At 43.6% G+C, this 20,212-nt stretch overlaps 1 protein-coding gene across 1 annotated transcript; it reads left to right on the plus strand.

Moving 5' to 3' along the window:
- Window positions 1-565: 565 nt before the first annotated feature.
- LOC147992263 (vignain-like) lies at window positions 566-18,755 on the plus strand. Its single transcript, XM_087538980.1, has 5 exons — window positions 566-988; window positions 17,556-17,586; window positions 17,705-17,803; window positions 17,871-18,136; window positions 18,492-18,755. Exons 1-5 carry the CDS (start codon window positions 566-568, stop codon window positions 18,753-18,755), a joined length of 1,083 nt encoding a protein of 360 aa, XP_087395106.1.
- The last annotated feature ends 1,457 nt before the right edge of the window (window positions 18,756-20,212 follow it).

Consider the following 20,212-nt stretch of genomic DNA (forward strand, 5'->3'; position numbering starts at 1 on the left):
ACCCTGGACTGCAGGACTTGCTGCCGGCGCTGAGCAGGAACCACAACCCTGGACTGCAGGACTTGCTGCCGGCGCTGAGCAGGAACCACAACCCTGGACTGCAGGACTTGCTGCCGGCGCTGAGCAGGAACCACAACCCTGGACTGCAGGACTTGCTGCCGGCGCTGAGCAGGAACCACAACCCTGGACTGCAGGACTTGCTGCCGGCGCTGAGCAGGAACCACAACCCTGGACTGCAGGACTTGCTGCCGGCGCTGAGCAGGAACGCCGACCAGGCGGAGGACCTGCTGGATGAGCTCCACCACTTCCAGATCCATGACAGGCACCACGACACCAGCCACGCCACCACCCAGGCCAATTTTCTTCCTCATGGCCGCAATGCTCTCCGGCACACTGCCACTAGCTGGGCCGCGTGCTTTTCTTGTCCGTCTGCACAAAGATCACGATGACAAGTTACGTTTCCACCCAGTGATCTTCTCCAGGAAAATCAAGTCGGTGTTACAGGACATGCAGGCCCACTGTGACTCCATCTCCGATTTGCTTGGGAAATATCCCAAGCAGCAGCATGGAAGCCACCCTACACCGGCCTCAGATTGGATCCACAATTATACAAGATACATTATATGGTAGGAGACACACTTTTGAGGAAACTTCCAACTGTGTCATCAGCCTCTATAATGATGCAAGGCTGTATAGTGATACTGGGGATGAAAATTATTTTGAAGTCAGGGTCTGGGTATGTGTATCGACTGAATTCGATGTGCTTAAGCTCACCAGGGAGATCCTTGGCTGCATACCTGAACAAGAAGGAATCAACGGTGTTGCAAATGAAACAACAAATTTAGACCAGCTTCAGAAATCCATAGCACACCGTCTCAAGTCCAAAAGGTTTCTAATTGTCTTGGATGATATATGGAAATATGACGGTCAGGATCAGTGGAAGACCCTGCTAGCTCCATTCACAAAGGGGGAAACCAAAGGAAGCATGGTAATTGTCACAACTCGATTCCCAAAGATAGCAGGCATGGTGAAAATACTTGATCCACTAGAGCTGCGAGGTTTTGAGTCTTAGGGCATCTCCAATGCGCGGGCGCTTGCGTAGATGCTTAGAGAATAGAATAAAATAAAATAAAACAATGTTTAGCGTCTGGGTAAGCGCCTAGGCGTCCAACGCTAGTGCCCTGTGAGAGGCTTGTTCTCTCTCATCAAATTAATTACCGGTGAACTGGAAGCACTCCCCTAACTGCTCACTGATCCGTGGGCCCAAGGACATTAATTTAACCCGAGACAATATTTTAATTTAACTAATTAAACCCACTATTAAAATATGTATCACTTACATAAGAAGCCACTGGTCAGTATTGACCAGTCAAACGGTCCTGTTGACTGGACCTGCTGACGCAGCAGAGGCTCCTCGAGTCAGCCTCTACTAACTGGGCAGTTGACCCAGTCAACTGGGCCCACTGGTCAGCCTCTCTGCTGGTCAGTTGGGTACAGTTCTGGGTACACATATCAATTACTGAATAAACTTCGAATTAATAATATTTTAGGAAATTCCAGAATATGTTTAAATCTTTGAAAAATCATATAAATTAATCCGTAAGTTAGACGAAAATAATTTATATATGAAAATTACTCGAAAAAATACAACAATCTGAATATGCAATCTGTTCATCTTGAAGGAAATATGCCCTAGAGGCAATAATAAAGTTGTTATTTATATTTTCTTATATCATTAAAAATGTTTATTATTCATGCTAGAATTGTATTAACCGGAAACTTAGTACATGTGTGAATACATAGACAAAATAGAATGTCCCTAGTATGCCTCTACTTGACTAGCTCGTTAATCAAAGATGGTTAACTTTCCTAAACCATAGACATGTGTTGTCATTTGATGAACGGGATCACATCATTGGGAGAATGATGTGATGGGCAAGACCCATCCGTTAGCTTAGCATATTGATCGTTCAGTTTTATTGCTATTGCTTTCTTCATGACTTATACATATTCCTCTGACTATGAGATTATGCAACTCCTGAATATCGAAGGAACACCTTGTGTGCTATCAAACGTCACAACGTAACTGAGTGATTATAAAGATGCTCTACAGGTGTCTCCGATGGTGTTTGTTGAGTTGGCATAGATCGAGATTAGGATTTGTCACTCCGTGTATCGGAGAGGTATCTCTAGGCCCTCTCGGTAATGCACGTCACTATGAGCCTTGCAAGCAATGTGACTAATGAGTTAGCCATGGGATGATGCATTACGAAACGAGTAAAGAGACTTGCCGGTAACGAGATTGAACTAGGTATGAGGATACCGACGATCGAATCTCGGGCAAGTAACATACCGATGACAAAGGGAATAACATATGTTGTTATGCGGTTTGACCGACAAAGATCTTCGTAGAATATGTGGGAGCCAATATGTGCATCCATGTTCCGCTATTGGTTAGTCACTGGAGAGGTGTCTCGGTCATGTCTACATAGTTCTCGAGCCCGTAGGGTCCGCACGCTTAACGTTCGACGACGATTTTATATTGTATGAGTTATGTGATTTGATGACCGAATGTTGTTCGGAGTCTTGAATGAGATCATGGACATGACGAGGAGTCTCGAAATGGTCGAGAGGTAAAGATTCATATATAGGACGATAGTATTTGGACACGGGAAGTGCTCTGGGGGTATCGGGTACGTATCGGGTCACCGGAAAGGGGTTCCGGGCACCCTCGGCCAAGATATGGGCCTTATTGGGCCTAGGAAGGGACAGACCAGCCCCTAGTGGGCTGGTGCGCCCCATACATGGCCGAATAAGGTGGGGAAAGGAAAAGGGAGAGAAGAGGAAGTAATGGGGGCAATTCGGCCTCCCCTTTCCTTCTCCCCTCCTCTTTCCTTCTCCCTCCGGAAGACATGGAAAGGGGGATGCCGAATAGGATTAGGCCCCAAGTAGGATTCCTCCTACTTGGGGTGCGCCTCCTGCTTCTCCCTCCCCCTCCCACCTATATATATATATGGGGGGGGCACTGCTAGAACACACCAAGTATTCTCTTAGCCGTGTGCGGTGCCCCCCTCCACGGTTACACACTTTGGTAATATCGTCGTAGTGCTTAGGTGAAGCCCTGCACCGGTAACATCATCATCACCGTCGCCATGCCGTCGTGCTGACGAAACTCTCCCTCGTCCTCAACTGGATCAAGAGCTCGAGGGACGTCATCGAGCTGAACGTGTGCTGAACGCGGAGGTGTCGTACTTCGGTGCTTGGATCGGTTGGATCGCGAAGACGCTCGACTACATCAACCGCGTTACTAAACTCTTCCGCTTTCGGTCTACAAGGGTACGTGGACACACTCTCCCCGCTCGTTGCTATGCATATCCTAGATAGATCTTGCGTGATCGTAGGTAAATTTTTTGAAATACTGCGTTCCCCAACAGTGGCATCCGAGGAAGGTCTATGCGTACATGTTATATGCATGAGTAGAACACAAAGAGTTGTGGGCGATAATAGTCATACTGCTTACCAACATGTCATACTTTGATTCAACGGTATTGTTGGATGAAGCGGTTCAGATCGACATTACGCGTACGCTTACGCGAGACTAGTTCTACCGACGTGCTTCGCACACAGGTGGCTATGTTGGGGAACGTAGTAATTTCAAAAAATTTCCTACGCACACACAAGATCATGGTGATGCATAACAATGAGAGGGAAGAGTGTTGTCTACGTACCCTCGTAGACCGTAAGCGGAAGCGTTATGACAACGCGGTTGATGTAGTTGTACGTCTTCACGGTCGACCGATCCTAGCACCGAAGGTACGGCACATCCGCGATCTACACACGTTCGGCACGGTAACGTCCCGCGAACTCACGATCTAGTAGAGCTTCAAGGGAGAGCTTCGTCAGCACGACGGCGTGATGACGGTTATGATGTTGCTACCGAAACAGGGCTTCGTCTAAGCACCGCTACAATATGACCGAGCTGGATTATGGTGGAGGGGGGCACCGCACATGGCTTGGAACAATCAACTTGTGTGTTCTAGGGTGCCCCCTGCCCCCGTATATAAAGGAGCAAGGGGGGAGGCCGGCCGACCCTAGTGGCACCCAAGGAGAGGAGGAATCCTCCTCCTAGTAGGAGCAAGATTCATCCTTTTCTAGTCCTACTAGGAAGGAGGAAGAGGGTGAAGGAAATATGCCCTAGAGGCAATAATAAAGTTATTATTTATTTCCTTATATCATGATAAATGTTTATTATTCATGCTAGAATTGTATTAACCGGAAACATAATACATGTGTGAATACATAGACAAACAGAGTGTCACTAGTATGCCTCTACTTGACTAGCTCGTTAATCAAAGATGGTTATGTTTCCTAACCATGAACAATGAGTTGTTATTTGATTAACGGGATCACATCATTAGTTGAATGATCTGATTGACATGACCCATTCCATTAGCTTAGCACCCGATCGTTTAGTATGTTGCTATTGCTTTCTTCATGACTTATACATGTTCCTATGACTATGAGATTATGCAACTCCCGTTTGCCGGAGGAACACTTTGTGCGCTACCAAACGTCACAACGTAACTGGGTGATTATAAAGGAGCATTACAGGTGTCTCCAAAGGTACATGTTGGGTTGGCGTATTTCGAGATTAGGATTTGTCACTCCGATTATCGGAGAGGTATCTCTGGGCCCTCTCGGTAATGCACATCACATAAGCCTTGCAAGCATTGCAACTAATGAGTTAGTTGCGGGATGATGTATTACGGAACGAGTAAAGAGACTTGCCAGTAACGAGATTGAACTAGGTATTGGATACCGACGATCGAATCTCGGGCAAGTAACATACCGATGACAAAGGGAACAACGTATGTTGTTATGCGGTCTGACCGATAAAGATCTTCGTAGAATATGTAGGAGCCAATATGGGCATCCAGGTCCCGCTATTGGTTATTGACCGGAAACGCGTCTCGGTCATGTCTACATTGTTCTCGAACCGTAGGGTCCGCACGCTTAACGTTACGATGACAGTTATTATGAGTTTATGCATTTTGATGTACCGAAGTTAGTTCGGAGTCCCGGATGTGATCACGGACATGACGAGGAGTCTCAAAATGGTCGAGACATAAAGATTGATATATTGGAAGCCTATATTTGGACATCGGAAGTGTTCCGGGTGAAATCGGGATTTTACCGGAGTACCGGGAGGTTACCGGAACCCCCCGGGAGCCATATGGGCCTTAATGGGCTTTAGTGGAAAGGAGAAAGGGGCAGCCCAAGGTGGCAGCGCGCCTCCCCCCTCCCCTAGTCCTATTAGGACTAGGAGAGGTGGCCGGCCCCCCTCTCTCTCTTTCCCCCTCGGGGAATCCTAGTCCAACTAGGATTTGGGGGGGGGGGAGTCCTACTCCCGGTAGGAGTAGGACTCCTCCTGCGCCCTCCTCCTGGCCGGCGCCCCCCTCCCCCTTGGCTCCTTTATATACGGAGGCAGGGGGGCACCCTAGGACACACAAGTTGATCCTTGAGATCGTTCCTTAGCCGTGTGCGGTGCCCCCTGCCACCATATTCCACCTCGATCATATTGTAGCGGTGCTTAGGCGAAGCCCTGCGACGGTAGAACATCAAGATCGTCACCACGCCGTCATGCTGACGGAACTCCTCCCCGACGCTTTGCTGGATCGGAGACCGGGGATCGTCATCGAGCTGTACGTGTGCTAAGAACTCGGAGGTGCCGGAGTAACGGTGCTTGGATCGGTCGGATCGGGAAGACGTACGACTACTTCCTCTACGTTGCGTCAACGCTTCCGCAGTCGGTCTGCGTGGGTACGTAGACAACACTCTCCCCTCTCGTTGCTATGCATCACCATGGTCTTGCGTGTGCGTAGGAAAATTTTGAATTACTACGTTCCCTAACAGTGGCATCCGAGCCTGGGTTTTATGGTTTGATGTTATATGCACGAGTAGAACACAAGTGAGTTGTGGGCGATATAAGTCATACTGCCTACCAGCATGTCATACTTTGGTTCGGCGATATTGTTGGACGAGATGACCCGGAGCAATATTACGCGTACGCTTACGCGAGACCGGTTCCCCCGACGTGCTTTGCACATAGGTGGCTTGCGGGCGACTGTCTCTCCAACTTTAGTTGAACCGAGTGTGGCTACGCCCGGTCCTTGCGAAGGTTAAAACAGAGTCTATTTGACAAACTATCGTTGTGGTTTTGATGCGTAGGTGAGATTGGTTCTTACTTAAGCCCGTAGCAGCCACGTAAAACTTGCAACAACAAAGTAGAGGACGTCTAACTTGTTTTTGCAGGGCATGTTGTGATGTAATATGGCCAAGACATGATGCTAAATTTTATTGTATGAGATGATCATGTTCTGTAACCGAGTTATCGGCAACTGGCAGGAGCCATATGGTTGTCGCTTTATTGTATGCAATGCAATCGCGATGTAATGCTTTACTTTATTACTAAACGGTAGTGATAGTCGTAGAAGCATAAGTTTGACGAGACGACAACGATGCTACGATGGAGATCAAGGTGTCGCGCCGGTGACAATGGTGATCATGACGGTGCTTCGGAGATGGAGATCACAGGCACAAGATGATGATGGCCATATCATATCACTTATATTGTTGCATGTGATGTTTATCTTTTTATGCATCTTATCTTGCTTTGATTGACAGTAGCATTATAAGATGATCTCTCACTAAATTATCAAGAAGTGTTCTCCCTGAGTATGCACCGTTGCCAAAGTTCGTCGTGCCCAGACACCACGTGATGATCGGGTGTGATAAGCTCTACGTCCATCTACAACGGGTGCAAGCCAGTTTTTGCACACGCAGAATACTCAGGTTAAACTTAACGAGCCTAGCATATGCAGATATGGCCTCGGAACACGGAGGCCGAAAGGTCGAGCGTGAATCATATAGTAGATATGATCAACATAACGATGTTCACCATTGAAAACTACTCCATCTCACGTGATGATCGGTTATGGTTTAGTTGATTTGGATCACGTGATCACTTAGAGGATTAGAGGGATGTCTATCTAAGTGGGAGTTCTTAAGTAATTTGATTAATTGAACTTAAACTTATCATGAACTTAGTACCTGATAGTATCTTGCTTGTTTATGTTGACTGTAGATAGATGGCTCGTGCTATTGTTCCGTTGAATTTTAATGCGTTCCTTGAGAAAGCAAAGTTGAAAGATGATGGTAGCAATTACACGGACTGGGTCCGTAACTTGAGGATTATCCTCATTGCTGCTCAGAAGAATTACGTCCTGGAAGCACCGCTGGGTGCCAGGCCTGCTGCTGGAGTAACACCAGATGTTATGAACGTCTGGCAGAGCAAAGCTGATGACTACTCGATAGTTCAGTGTGCCATGCTTTACGGCTTAGAATCGGGACTTCAACGACGTTTTGAACGTCATGGAGCATATGAGATGTTCCAGGAGTTGAAGTTAATATTTCAAGCAAATGCCCGGATTGAGAGATATGAAGTCTCCAGTAAGTTCTATAGCTGCAAGATGGAGGAGAACAGTTCTGTCAGTGAGCATATACTCAAAATGTCTGGGTATAATAATCACTTGATTCAGATGGGAGTTAATCTTCCAGATGATTGCGTCATTGACAGAATTCTCCAATCACTGCCACCGAGCTACAAGAGCTTCGTGATGAACTATAATATGCAAGGGATGAACAAGACTATTCCCGACCTCTTCGCAATGCTGAAAGCTGCGGAGGTAGAAATCAAGAAGGAGCATCAAGTGTTGATGGTTAACAAAACCACTAGTTTCAAGAAAAAGGGCAAAGGGAAGAAGAAGGGGAACTTCAAGAAGAACGGCAAGCAAGTTGCTGCTCAAGAGAAAAAACCCAAGTCTGGACCTAAGCCTGAAACTGAGTGCTTCTACTGCAAGCAGACTGGTCACTGGAAGCGGAACTGCCCCAAGTATTTGGCGGATAAGAAGGATGGCAAGGTGAACAAAGGTATATGTGATATACATGTTATTGATGTGTACCTTACTAGAGCTTGCAGTAGCACCTGGGTATTTGATACTGGTTCTGTTGCTAATATTTGCAACTCAAAACAGGGACTACGGATTAAGCGAACACTGGCAAAGGACGAGGTGACGATGCGCGTGGGAAATGGTTCCAAAGTCGATGTGATCGCGGTCGGCACGCTACCTCTACATCTACCTTCGGGATTAGTATTAGACCTAAATAATTGTTATTTGGTGCCAGCGTTGAGCATGAACATTATATCTGGATCTTGTTTGATGCGAGACGGTTATTCATTTAAATCAGAGAATAATGGTTGTTCTATTTATATGAGTAATATCTTTTATGGTCATGCACCTTTGAAGAGTGGTCTATTTTTGATGAATCTCGATAGTAGTGATACACATATTCATAATGTTGAAGCCAAAAGATGCAGAGTTGATAATGATAGTGCAACTTATTTGTGGCACTGCCGTTTAGGTCATATCGGTGTAAAATGCATGAAGAAACTCCATACTGATGGGCTTTTGGAACCACTTGATTATGAATCACTTGGTACTTGCGAACCGTGCCTCATGGGCAAGATGACTAAAACACCGTTCTCCGGTACTATGGAGAGAGCAACAGATTTGTTGGAGATCATACATACAGATGTATGTGGTCCGATGAATATTGAGGCTCGTGGCGGATATCGTTATTTTCTCACCTTCACAGATGATTTAAGCAGATATGGGTATATCTACTTAATGAAACATAAGTCTGAAACATTTGAAAAGTTCAAAGAATTTCAGAGTGAAGTTGAAAATCATCGTAACAAGAAAATAAAGTTTCTACGATCTGATCGTGGAGGAGAATATTTGAGTTACGAGTTTGGTGTACATTTGAAAAATTGTGGAATAGTTTCGCAACTCACGCCACCCGGAACACCACAGTGTAATGGTGTGTCCGAACGTCATAATCGTACTTTACTAGATATGGTGTGATCTATGATGTCTCTTACAGATTTACCGCTATCGTTTTGGGGTTATGCTTTAGAGACGGCCGCATTCACGTTAAATAGGGCACCATCAAAATCCGTTGAGACGACGCCTTATGAACTATGGTTTGGCAAGAAACCAAAGTTGTCGTTTCTTAAAATTTGGGACTGCGATGCTTATGTAAAAAAGTTTCAACATGATAAGCTCGAACCCAAATCGGAGAAGTAAATCTTCATAGGATATCCAAAGGAAACTATTGGATACACCTTCTATCACAGATCCGAAGGCAAGACTTGTTGCTAAATTCGGAGTTTTTTTAGAGAAGGAGTTTCTCTCGAAAGAAGTGAGTGGGAGGAAAGTAGAACTTGATGAGGTAACTGTTCCTGCTCCCTTATTGGAAAGTAGTTCATCACAGAAATCTGTTCCTGTGACTACTACACCAATTAGTGAGGAAGCTAATGATGATGATCATGTAACTTCAGATCAAGTTACTACCAAATCTCGTAGGTAAACCAGAGTGAGATCCACACCAGAGTGGCACGATAATCCTATTCTGGAAGTCATGTTACTAGACCATGACGAACTTGCGAACTATGAGGAAGCGATGATGAGCCCAGATTCCGCGAAATGGTTTGAGGCCATGAAATTTGAGATATGATCCATGTATGAGAACAAAGTATGGACTTTGATGGATTTTCCCGATGATCGGTAAGCCATAGAAAACAAATGGATCTTCAAGAGGAAGACGGACGCTGATAGTAGTGTTACTATCTATAAAGCTAGAATTGTCGCAAAAGGTTTTCGACAAGTTCAAGGTGTTGACTACGATGAGATTTTCTCACTCGTATCTATACTTAAGTCTGTCCGAATCATGTTAGCGATTGCCGCATTTTATGATTATGAAATTTGGCAGATGGATGTCAAAACTGCATTCCTGAATGGATTTCTAGAAGAAGAGTTGTATATGATGCAACCGGAAGGTTTTGTCGATCCAAAGGTAGCTAACAAAGTGTGCAAGCTCCAACGATCCATTTATGGACCGGTGCAAGCCTCTCGGAGTTGGAATAAACGCTTTGATAGTGTGATCAAAGCATTTGGTTTTATACAGACTTTCGGAGAAGCCTGTATTTACAAAAAAGTGAGTGGGAGCTCTGTAGCATTTCTGATATTATATGTGGATGACATATTACTGATTGGAAATGATATAGAATTTCTGGATAGCATAAAGGGATACTTGAATAAGAGTTTTTCAATAAAAGACCTCGGTGAAGCTGCTTACATATTAGGCATAAAGATCTATAGAGATAGATCAAGGCGCTTAATTGGACTTTCACAAAGCACATACCTTGACAAGATTTCGAAGAAGTTCAAAATGGATCAAGCAAAGAAAGGATTCTTGCCTGTGTTACAAGGTGTGAAGTTGAGTAAGACTCAAAGCCCGACCACGGCATAAGATAGAAAGAGAATGAAAGTCATTCCCTATGCCTCAGCCATAGGTTCTATAAAGTATGCCATGCTGTGTACCAGATCTATTGTATACCCTACACTGTGTTAAGCAAGGGAGTACAATAGTGATCTAAGAGTAGATCACTGGACAACGGTCAAAATTATCCTTAGTGGAATAAGGAAATATTTCTCAATTATGGAGGTGACAAAAAGGTTCGTCGTAAAAAATTACGTCGATGCAAGTTTTGACACAGATCTGGATGACTCTAAGTCTCGATCTAGATACATATTGAAAGTGGGAGCAATAAGCTAGAGTAGCTCCGTGCAGAGCATTGTTGACATAGAAATTCGCAAAATACTTACGGATCTGAATGTGACAGACCCGTTGACTAAAATTATCTCACAAGCAAAACATGATCACACCTTAGTAAACCCTTTGGGTGTTTATCACATATCGATGTGAATTATGGGTGTTAATCACATGGTGATGTGAACTATTGCTGTTAAATCACATGGCGATGTAAACTAGATTATTGACTCTAGTGCAAGTGGGAGATTGAAGGAAATATGCCCTAGAGGCAATAATGAAGTTATTATTTATTTCCTTATATCATGATAAATGTTTATTATTCATGCTAGAATTGTATTAACCGGAAACATAATACATGTGTGAATACATAGACAAACAGAGTGTCACTAGTATGCCTCTACTTGACTAGCTCGTTAATCAAAGATGGTTATGTTTCCTAACCATGAACAATGAGTTGTTATTTGATTAACGGGATCACATCATTAGTTGAATGATCTGATTGACATGACCCATTCCATTAGCTTAGCACCCGATCGTTTAGTATGTTGCTATTGCTTTCTTCATGACTTATACATGTTCCTATGACTATGAGATTATGCAACTCCCGTTTGCCGGAGGAACACTTTGTGTGCTACCAAACGTCACAACGTAACTGGGTGATTATAAAGGAGCATTACAGGTGTCTCCAAAGGTACATGTTGGGTTGGCATATTTTGAGATTAGGATTTGTCACTCCGATTGTCGGAGAGGTATCTCTGGGCCCTCTCGGTAATGCACATCACATAAGCCTTGCAAGCATTGCAACTAATGAGTTAGTCGCGGGATGATGTATTACGGAACGAGTAAAGAGACTTGCCGGTAACGAGATTGAACTAGGTATTGGATACCGACGATCGAATCTCGGGCAAGTAACATACCGATGACAAAGGGAACAACATATGTTGTTATGCGGTCTGACCGATAAAGATCTTCGTAGAATATGTAGGAGCCAATATGGGCATCCAGGTCCCGCTATTGGTTATTGACCGGAAACGTGTCTCGGTCATGTCTACATTGTTCTCGAACCGTAGGGTCCGCACGCTTAACGTTACGATGACAGTTATTATGAGTTTATGCATTTTGATGTACCGAAGTTAGTTCGGAGTCCCGGATGTGATCACGGACATGACGAGGAGTCTCGAAATGGTCGAGACATAAAGATTTATATATTGGAAGCCTATATTTGGACATCGGAAGTGTTCCGGGTGAAATCGGGATTTTACCGGAGTACCGGGAGGTTACCGGAACCCCCCGGGAGCCATATGGGCCTTAATGGGCTTTAGTGGAAAGGAGAAAGGGGCAGCCCAAGGTGGCCGCGTGCCTCCCCCCTCCCCTAGTCCTATTAGGACTAGGAGAGGTGGCCGGCCCCCCCCTCTCTCTTTCCCCCTCGGGGAATCCTAGTCCAACTAGGATTTGGGGGGGGGGGGAGTCCTACTCCCGGTAGGAGTAGGACTCCTCCTGGCCGGCGGCCCCCTCCCCCTTGGCTCCTTTATATACGGAGGCAGGGGGGCACCCTAGGACACACAAGTTGATCCTTGAGATCGTTCCTTAGCCGTGTGCGGTGCCCCCTGCCACCATATTCCACCTCGATCATATTGTAGCGGTGCTTAGGCGAAGCCCTGCGACGGTAGAACATCAAGATCGTCACCATGCCGTCGTGCTGACGGAACTCCTCCCCGACGCTTTGCTGGATCGGAGACCGGGGATCGTCATCGAGCTGTACGTGTGCTAAGAACTCGGAGGTGCCGGAGTAACGGTGCTTGGATCGGTCGGATCGGGAAGACGTACGACTACTTCCTCTACGTTGCGTCAACGCTTCCGCAGTCGGTCTGCGTGGGTACGTAGACAACACTCTCCCCTCTTTTTGCTATGCATCACCATGATCTTGCGTGTGCGTAGGAAAATTTTGAAATTACTACGTTCCCTAACAGAGGGAAGGAAAGAGAGGGAGAGGGAGAGGAAAAGAGGGGGCGTGCCCCCCTCCCCAAGTCCTATTTGGACTCCCCTTGGGGGGGGGGGAGGGGGGCGCCACCTCCTGGGCTGCTGCCCTCTCTCTCCTCTAAGGCCCACTAAGGCCCAATACTCCCCCGGGGGTTCCGGTAACCCCTTCGGCACTCTGATTTTCTTCGAAATCACCCGGAACACTTCCGGTGTCCGAATATAGCCATCCAATATATCGATATTTATGTCTCGACCATTTCGAGACTCCTCGTCATGTCCGTGATCACATCCAGAACTCGGAACTACCTTCGGTATATAAAAACACATAAACTCATAATACCGATTATCACCGAACGTTAAGCGTGCGGACCCTACGGGTTCGAGAACTATGTAGACATGACCGAGACTCATCTTCGGTCAATAACCAATAGCGGAACCTGGATGCTCATATTGGTTCCTACATATTCTATGAAGATCTTTATCGGTCAAACCGCATAACAACATACGTTGTTCCCTTTGTCATCGGTATGTTACTTGCCCGAGATTCGATCGTCGGTATCTCAATACTTAGTTCAATATCGTTACCGGGAAGTCTCTTTACTCGTTCCGTAATGCTACATCCAGTAACTAACTCATTAGCTACATTGCTTGCAAGGCTTATTGTGATGTACATTACCGAGAGGGCCTGGAGATACCTGTCCGACAATCGGAGTGACAAATCCTAATCTTGACCCATGTTAACTCAACAAACACCAACGGAGACACATGTAGAGCACCTTTATAATCACACAGTTACATTGTGACGTTTGGTAGCACACAAAGTGTTCCTCCGGTAATCGGGAGTTGCATGATCACATAGTCATAGGAACATGTATAGTTATGGAGAAAGCAATAGCAACAAACTAAACGATCATCGTGCTAAGCTAACGGATGGGTCAAGTCAATCACATCATTCTCTAATGATGTGATCCCGTTAATCAAATGACAACCCATGTCTATGGTTAGGAAACATAACCATGATTGATTGAACGAGCTAGTTAAGTAGAGGCAAACTAGTGACACTCTGTTTGTCTATGTATTCACACATGTACTAAGTTTCCGGTTAATACAATTCTAGCATGAATAATAAACATTTATCATGATATAAGGAAATATAAATAAAAACTTTATTATTGCCTCTAGGGCATATTTCCTTCAGGCTAGTGGGTGTCTATTTCTCCAACTTTAGTCGAATCGAGTGTGACTACGCCCGGTCCTTGTTGAAGATTAAAACAACAAACTTGACGAAAAATCGTTGTGGTTTTGATGCGTAGGTAAGAACGGTTCTTGCTAAGCCCGTAGCAGCCACGTAAAACTTGCAACAACAAAGTAAATGACGTCTAACTTGTTTTTGCAGGGCATGTTGTGATGTGATATGATCAAGACGTGATTGTGAGATGATCATGTTTTGTAACACAGTTGTCGGCAACTGGCAGGAGCCATATGGTTGTCGCTTTATTGTATGAAATGCAATCGCCATGTAATTGCTTTACTTTATCACTAAGCGGTAGCGATAGTCGTAGAAGCAATAGTTGGTGAGACGACAACGATGCTTCGATGGAGATCAAGGTGTCAAGCAGGTGACGATGGTGATCATGATGGTGCTTTGGAGATGGAGATCAAAGGCACAATATGATGATGGCCATATCATATCACTTATAATGATTGCATGTGATGTTTATCCTTTATGCATCTTATTTTGCTTAGTACGGCGGTAGCATTATAAGATGATCTCTCACTAAATTTCAAGGTACAAGTGTTCTCCCTGAGTATGCACCGTTGCTACAGTTCATCGTGCCAAGACACCATGTGATGATCGGGTGTGATAAGCTCTACGTTCACATACAACGGGTGCAAGCCAGTTTTGCACACGCAAAGTACTCGGGTTAAACTTGACGAGCCTGGCATATGCAGATATGACCTCGGAACACTGAGACCGAAAGGTCGAGCGTGAATCATATAGTAGATATGATCAACATAGTGATGTTCACCATTGAAAACTACTCCATCTCACGTGATGATCGGACATGGTTAGTTGATATGGATCACGTGATCACTTAGATGATTAGAGAGATGTCTATCTAAGTGGGAGTTCTTAAGTAATATGATTAATTGAACTTTAATTTATCATGAACTTAGTCCTGACAGTATTTGCATATCTATGTTGTAGATCAATAGCTTGCGATGTAGCTTCCAGTTTATTTTTGATATGTTCCTAGAGAAAATAAGTTGAAAGATGATAGTAGCAATGATGCTGACTTGGTCCGTGATCTGAGGATTATCCTCATTGCTGCGCAGAAGAATTATGTCCTTGATGAACCGCTAAGTGACAAACCTATTGTAGGAGCAGATGCACATGTTATGAAAGTTTGACAAAGCTCGGTATGATGACTACTTAATAGTTTAGTGTACCATGCTTTACGGCTTAGAACTGGGACTTCAAAAACGTTTTGAACGCCACAGAGCATATAAGATATTCTAAGAGTTGAAATTGGTATTTCATACTCATGCCCGTGTCGAGAGGTATGAGACCTCTGACAGTACTTTGACTACAAGATGGAGGAGAATAGCTCAACCAATGAGCATGTGCTGAGATTGTCTGGGTACTACAATTGCTTGAATCAAGTGTGAGTTAATCTTTCAGATAAGATAGTAATTGACAAAGTTCTATAGTCACTATCACCAAGTTACTAGAACTTAGTGATGAACTATAATATGCAAGGGATGACGAAAGTAATTCCCAAGCTCTTCGCGATGCTCAAATCGACGAAGGTAGAAATCAAGAAATATCATCAAGTGTTGATGGTTAAAAAGACCACTAGTTTCAAGAAAAGGGCAAAGGGAAAGAAAAAGGAACTTCAAAGAAGAATAGCAAGCAAGTTGCTGCTCCCATGAAGAAGCCCAAAGCTAGACCCAAGCCTGGAACTGAGTGCTTCTACTGCAAAGGTAATGATCGCTAGAAGTGGAACTGCCCTAGATACTTGGCGGATAAGAAGAATGACAAAGTGAACAAAAGTATATTTGATATACATGTTATTGATGTGTACTTTATTAGTGTTTATAGCAACCCCTCAGTATTTGATATTGGTTTAGTTGCTAAGAGTAGTAACTAAAAACAGGAGTTGCAGAATGAACACAAACTAGTTATGGACGAAGTGACGATGTGCGTTGGAAATGATTCAAGGGTTGATAAGATCACCATCGCACACTCCCTCTATCCTCAAGATTAGTGTTGAACCAAAATAAATGTTATTTGGTGTTTGCGTTGAGCATGAATATGATTGGATCATGTTTATTGCAATACGGTTATTCATTTAAGTCAAAGAATAATTGTTGTTCTGTTTACATGAATAAAACCTTGTATGGTCATACACTTAATATAAATGGTTTATTGAATCTCGATCGTAATAATACACATATTTATAATATTGATGCCAAAAGATGCAAAGTTGATAATGATAGTGCAATATATTTGTGGCACCGTCGTTTAGGTCATATTGGTGTAAAGCGCATGAAGAAACTCCGTGCTAATGGGCCTTTGGAATCACTTGATGCTTGCGAACCATGCCTCATGGGCAAGATGACTAAGACTCCGTTCTATGGAACAATGGAGCGGGCAACAGACTTATTGAAAATAATACATACTGATGTATGCGGTTCGATGAGTGTTGATGCTCGTGGCGGGTATCGTTATTTTCTGACCTTCACAGATGATTTGAGCAGATATGGGTATATGTATGAAATAAGTCTGAAACATTTGAAAAGTTCAAAGAATTTCAGAGTGAAGTGGAAAATCATCATAACAAGAAAATAAAGTTTCTACGATCTAATCATGGAGGTGAATATTTGAGTTACGAGTTTGATCTTCATTTGAAACAATGCGGAATAGTTTCACAAACTCACGCCACCCGGAACACCGCAGCGTAATGGTGTGTCCGTACGTCGTAACCGCACTTTATTAGATATGGTGCGATCTATAATGTCTCTTACCGATCTACCACTATCGTTTTGGGGTTATGCATTAGAGACAACTGCGGACTACATATGGAGAAAAATGAGTGAATCTACACTCTAAAATACGTCTATATACATCTGTATGTAGCCCGTACTGAAATCTCTAAAAAGTCTTATATTTAGAAACGGAGGGAGTATATGCCAGTCATTTCAATTTGAAAAGACCAACTTAAACTTGATTATTCGATGTTATCTGAACAAAATAAATGAATACACTAACATCATTTAGTTTGGGGCACAATGGTTAATGTGGTTATGATAATCTCAAAATTTTCTTCTTTTTGTTGCACTCACTTCCTCAATGTGTGATTTAGCCTGAGGTGTAGATAACCGCAATAAATTTCTCATTGATTGGCTATATGATTTGTGCTGGCACTCACATTCTAGTTTATCATGCATCTCTTGGTCAGTGGAGGTTACCGTTGGCGGTCCACAACTGCTACGTTTTGTATAGATGCCCTCCAAACTAACAATCATGTCCGTAAGCTAGATGTGATAAGATGGAGGATCGCCTCCCCCATAGTATGTTTTCTTAACTACGATCCAAGTCCCAGCCATTTCCGCTACATCTCTAGAAGCTAATTATGCTGCATAGCTTTATTCAATGTATTAACTTACTGACAGTATCAGTAAGGACCAAACATTTTTTTTCTTTTGAAATACAGTAGCTTAAATGAGAGTCGAAATAGCCTTCTGTAGTCATACTGTATTTCTGATTTACATTGGACTTAGTACTTTAGCTAATTATATAATTACTGGACTAATAATTTAAATGGACATATTTTCAGGATGCGCAAGGAGCCAAGTCAGAAGTTTACAGTAAGTTTCCTTTCACATTTACTACATTGGTTTTGAAGCACATCAGTATCATTTAGGAAGTCACTCTTTACTTGTGCGAGCTTCTCTTGAATTTCAATGAATCTGTTTAATATGACAGTGTACAAAAAAGCAGAAGAAGTCGACTTTGACTTCAGCTGGAGGTTTAGATCAATCAATGGCAGGAGCATTATGCCGTCACTTAGGGATCAGGAAAGAGGTACATGTCTAGACTGTCCTTTTTATTTTCACTGTTTGATTATTAGTGCTGAAGTTGACATTCACAGGGCAATGTGCATATGCTTCAACGATGTCATGTACTGAATCCCTTTACAAGAGGAAGAATGCGGTTGTGAGGATTGGTAGTGAAACTTATCTGTCAAAGGAGTTCGTTCTGAATCTCTCGCTGGATCATCTTCAAGATTTAGTCACTTCATTTTGTGCAACAAATCGAATAAAAGGTTTCAACACGCTTGATTACTGTCTCGAAAGGATGGTAGCTCAGGGTGTCATAACTGAAGAAGCCTATAACAGTGCAAAAGTGAACTTTCATGTATGTTTTCTGATATTTTGTGCACTCAACAGACTCTGAACTAGTTTTCTTTTTGCCTAGTAGTTATTGATTGTACCTCCGTCCCAAAATAAGTGTCGCTGATTAGTACAAAACTTTTGTACTAAATCTGTAACACTTATTTTGGGACGGAGGGAGTACATGTCATTTGTATACCCAACATCCTCTGAACTAGTTTTCTTTTTGTCTTGAGTTGTTATTGATACATGTCATTTGTACAACCCAACATGCTCTGAACAGTTTTTTGTTTCGTCTGAAGTAGTTATTGATACATGTTATTTGTACACCCAACATTGTCTTGAACAGTGCATGACCTATAATGGTTGTTCTATTGCAGGGTTTCCAAAGATATCGCATAAAGGAATTTGAGAAACCCAACACTCCCAATGATATCTACGACATTCCTAAGGGGGCAACATTCGAAACAAATCCTGCAGGGCAGGTCTGTTCCCATTGCGTGGTGATTGTTGGTTACGGCAGGACAAGTGATGGGCTGTCATACTATATCTTTCAAAATTCGTACGGTAAAAAGTGGGGAGACGATGGTTTTGGCCGAGTAGCTTGTAGTTGTCTCAAATATCTGTACCGTGCTAGTGTTTAGGTTATCGAGTACTGCAGGATGGTGCTCATGTTAAAAGTGACACTGATATAGAATACCCACGCTTTTTGTAAAGCAGCCATCTGACAGGAGTTCTTGACAGCCCTCATACATGTGGTTGTAGATGTTTCAGTTATCACAGATTTGGAGCCTCACTGTAATGTCAGATGTACTGATGGAGAGCAATAGGGGTATCTTATAGCAGAGTTGGAGCCTCACTGTAATGTCTGCTTAATTGCAGAGAGCTGCAGAACTTATGTCAGTCAGTTGAATTTAGCAATGCCTTGTCTTTCATTTTTCTGTACATTCTAGCTGGTGATTCCCATTATTGTGTTGAATTTTATGGAGCGTCCAACAGACTAGCAGGCTTGGCTGGCAGTAGGATTTTTTAGTTAAAGAAGAAATTAGCTTGTATATGTAAGGATTTATTTTGCGCTGTTAGATATATAATCGTTCTGTTTCCGTGAGATTAATGTCTGCTGCTTATTCGTATAATCAAGTAAGAACAATCACTTGTTGCTCAAACTTTGCTAAAAAGAAAACCTGTAGCTCAAACTCCTCTGTATCCTCCTTTTAAATAAAATTAGTAAACTTACAAATAGATGTTCGCATTGGACAATATAAGACATAAATTACAACGAAAGAGGCAAAAGACCGTTGCAACTTACAAAGATGTAGTAGCATTAATCCACACCCTTTGTTTTGAAGCGCTAATCACTACCGACTTGATAATACAGTGTGAATTTTTTTGTGAACAATCACACATGTGTATTACGTGGAATTACGTATGTGTGAAAATTCATAACCATATACTTCCACACATGGCGTACAGAAAAAAGCCAAAACGTATTTTTAGGATGGGCCAATTTCTTTTGTTTGGCCGAATTTTTCTTTTTTGTACAGCCTACAAAATACAAAAAAGTCAAATGATTTTCACAAGCCAGTGAAAAAAGATGTTTCCATGGAATTCTTTTCGAATTGTTTTGAAACTTGAAAATATGACTTTTCATTTTTTTTAAATACCGAGCTCCCTGGAGCTCGGCCTTCATTGGCATTTTTCGATGGCCACTGCTAGGCGCCGGGGCACCGGCCCAAATTTGGGCCATCGCACCGCAGCCCCACGATGCGTGCGCCTCGGGTCGCACGATTCAGCGCTCCTCTCCCGCATCATCCCCTCCTTCTTCCTCCTGTCTGCCTTCTTCTCCTGCATCATCAATCGGAAAAAGGGTGCGACTACCGGGCGTCGGGGAGAGAAAAGCTGCGGCGAGCGCCGGCGACCCTCGCCGTATTCCCCTCGCCGGAGATGAGAGCGCCGCCGCACACACAGGCTCGCCGCCATCGCAGACCTGCCATGGCTCCTAGGGCAGGCCATGGTATGGTCCTCAAGCTCCCGAAGCCGTGCGACCCGGCTGCGTCCAGGGATGCTGGAACCGTCCAGTCCCGGTGCTTCGACCGACGAG

The sequence above is a fragment of the Triticum urartu genome, chromosome 1A (genome assembly GCF_056163025.1).
Source record: "Triticum urartu cultivar PI428250 chromosome 1A, HENAU_Tu73, whole genome shotgun sequence".
In the NCBI taxonomy this organism is placed as follows: domain Eukaryota; kingdom Viridiplantae; phylum Streptophyta; class Magnoliopsida; order Poales; family Poaceae; genus Triticum; species Triticum urartu.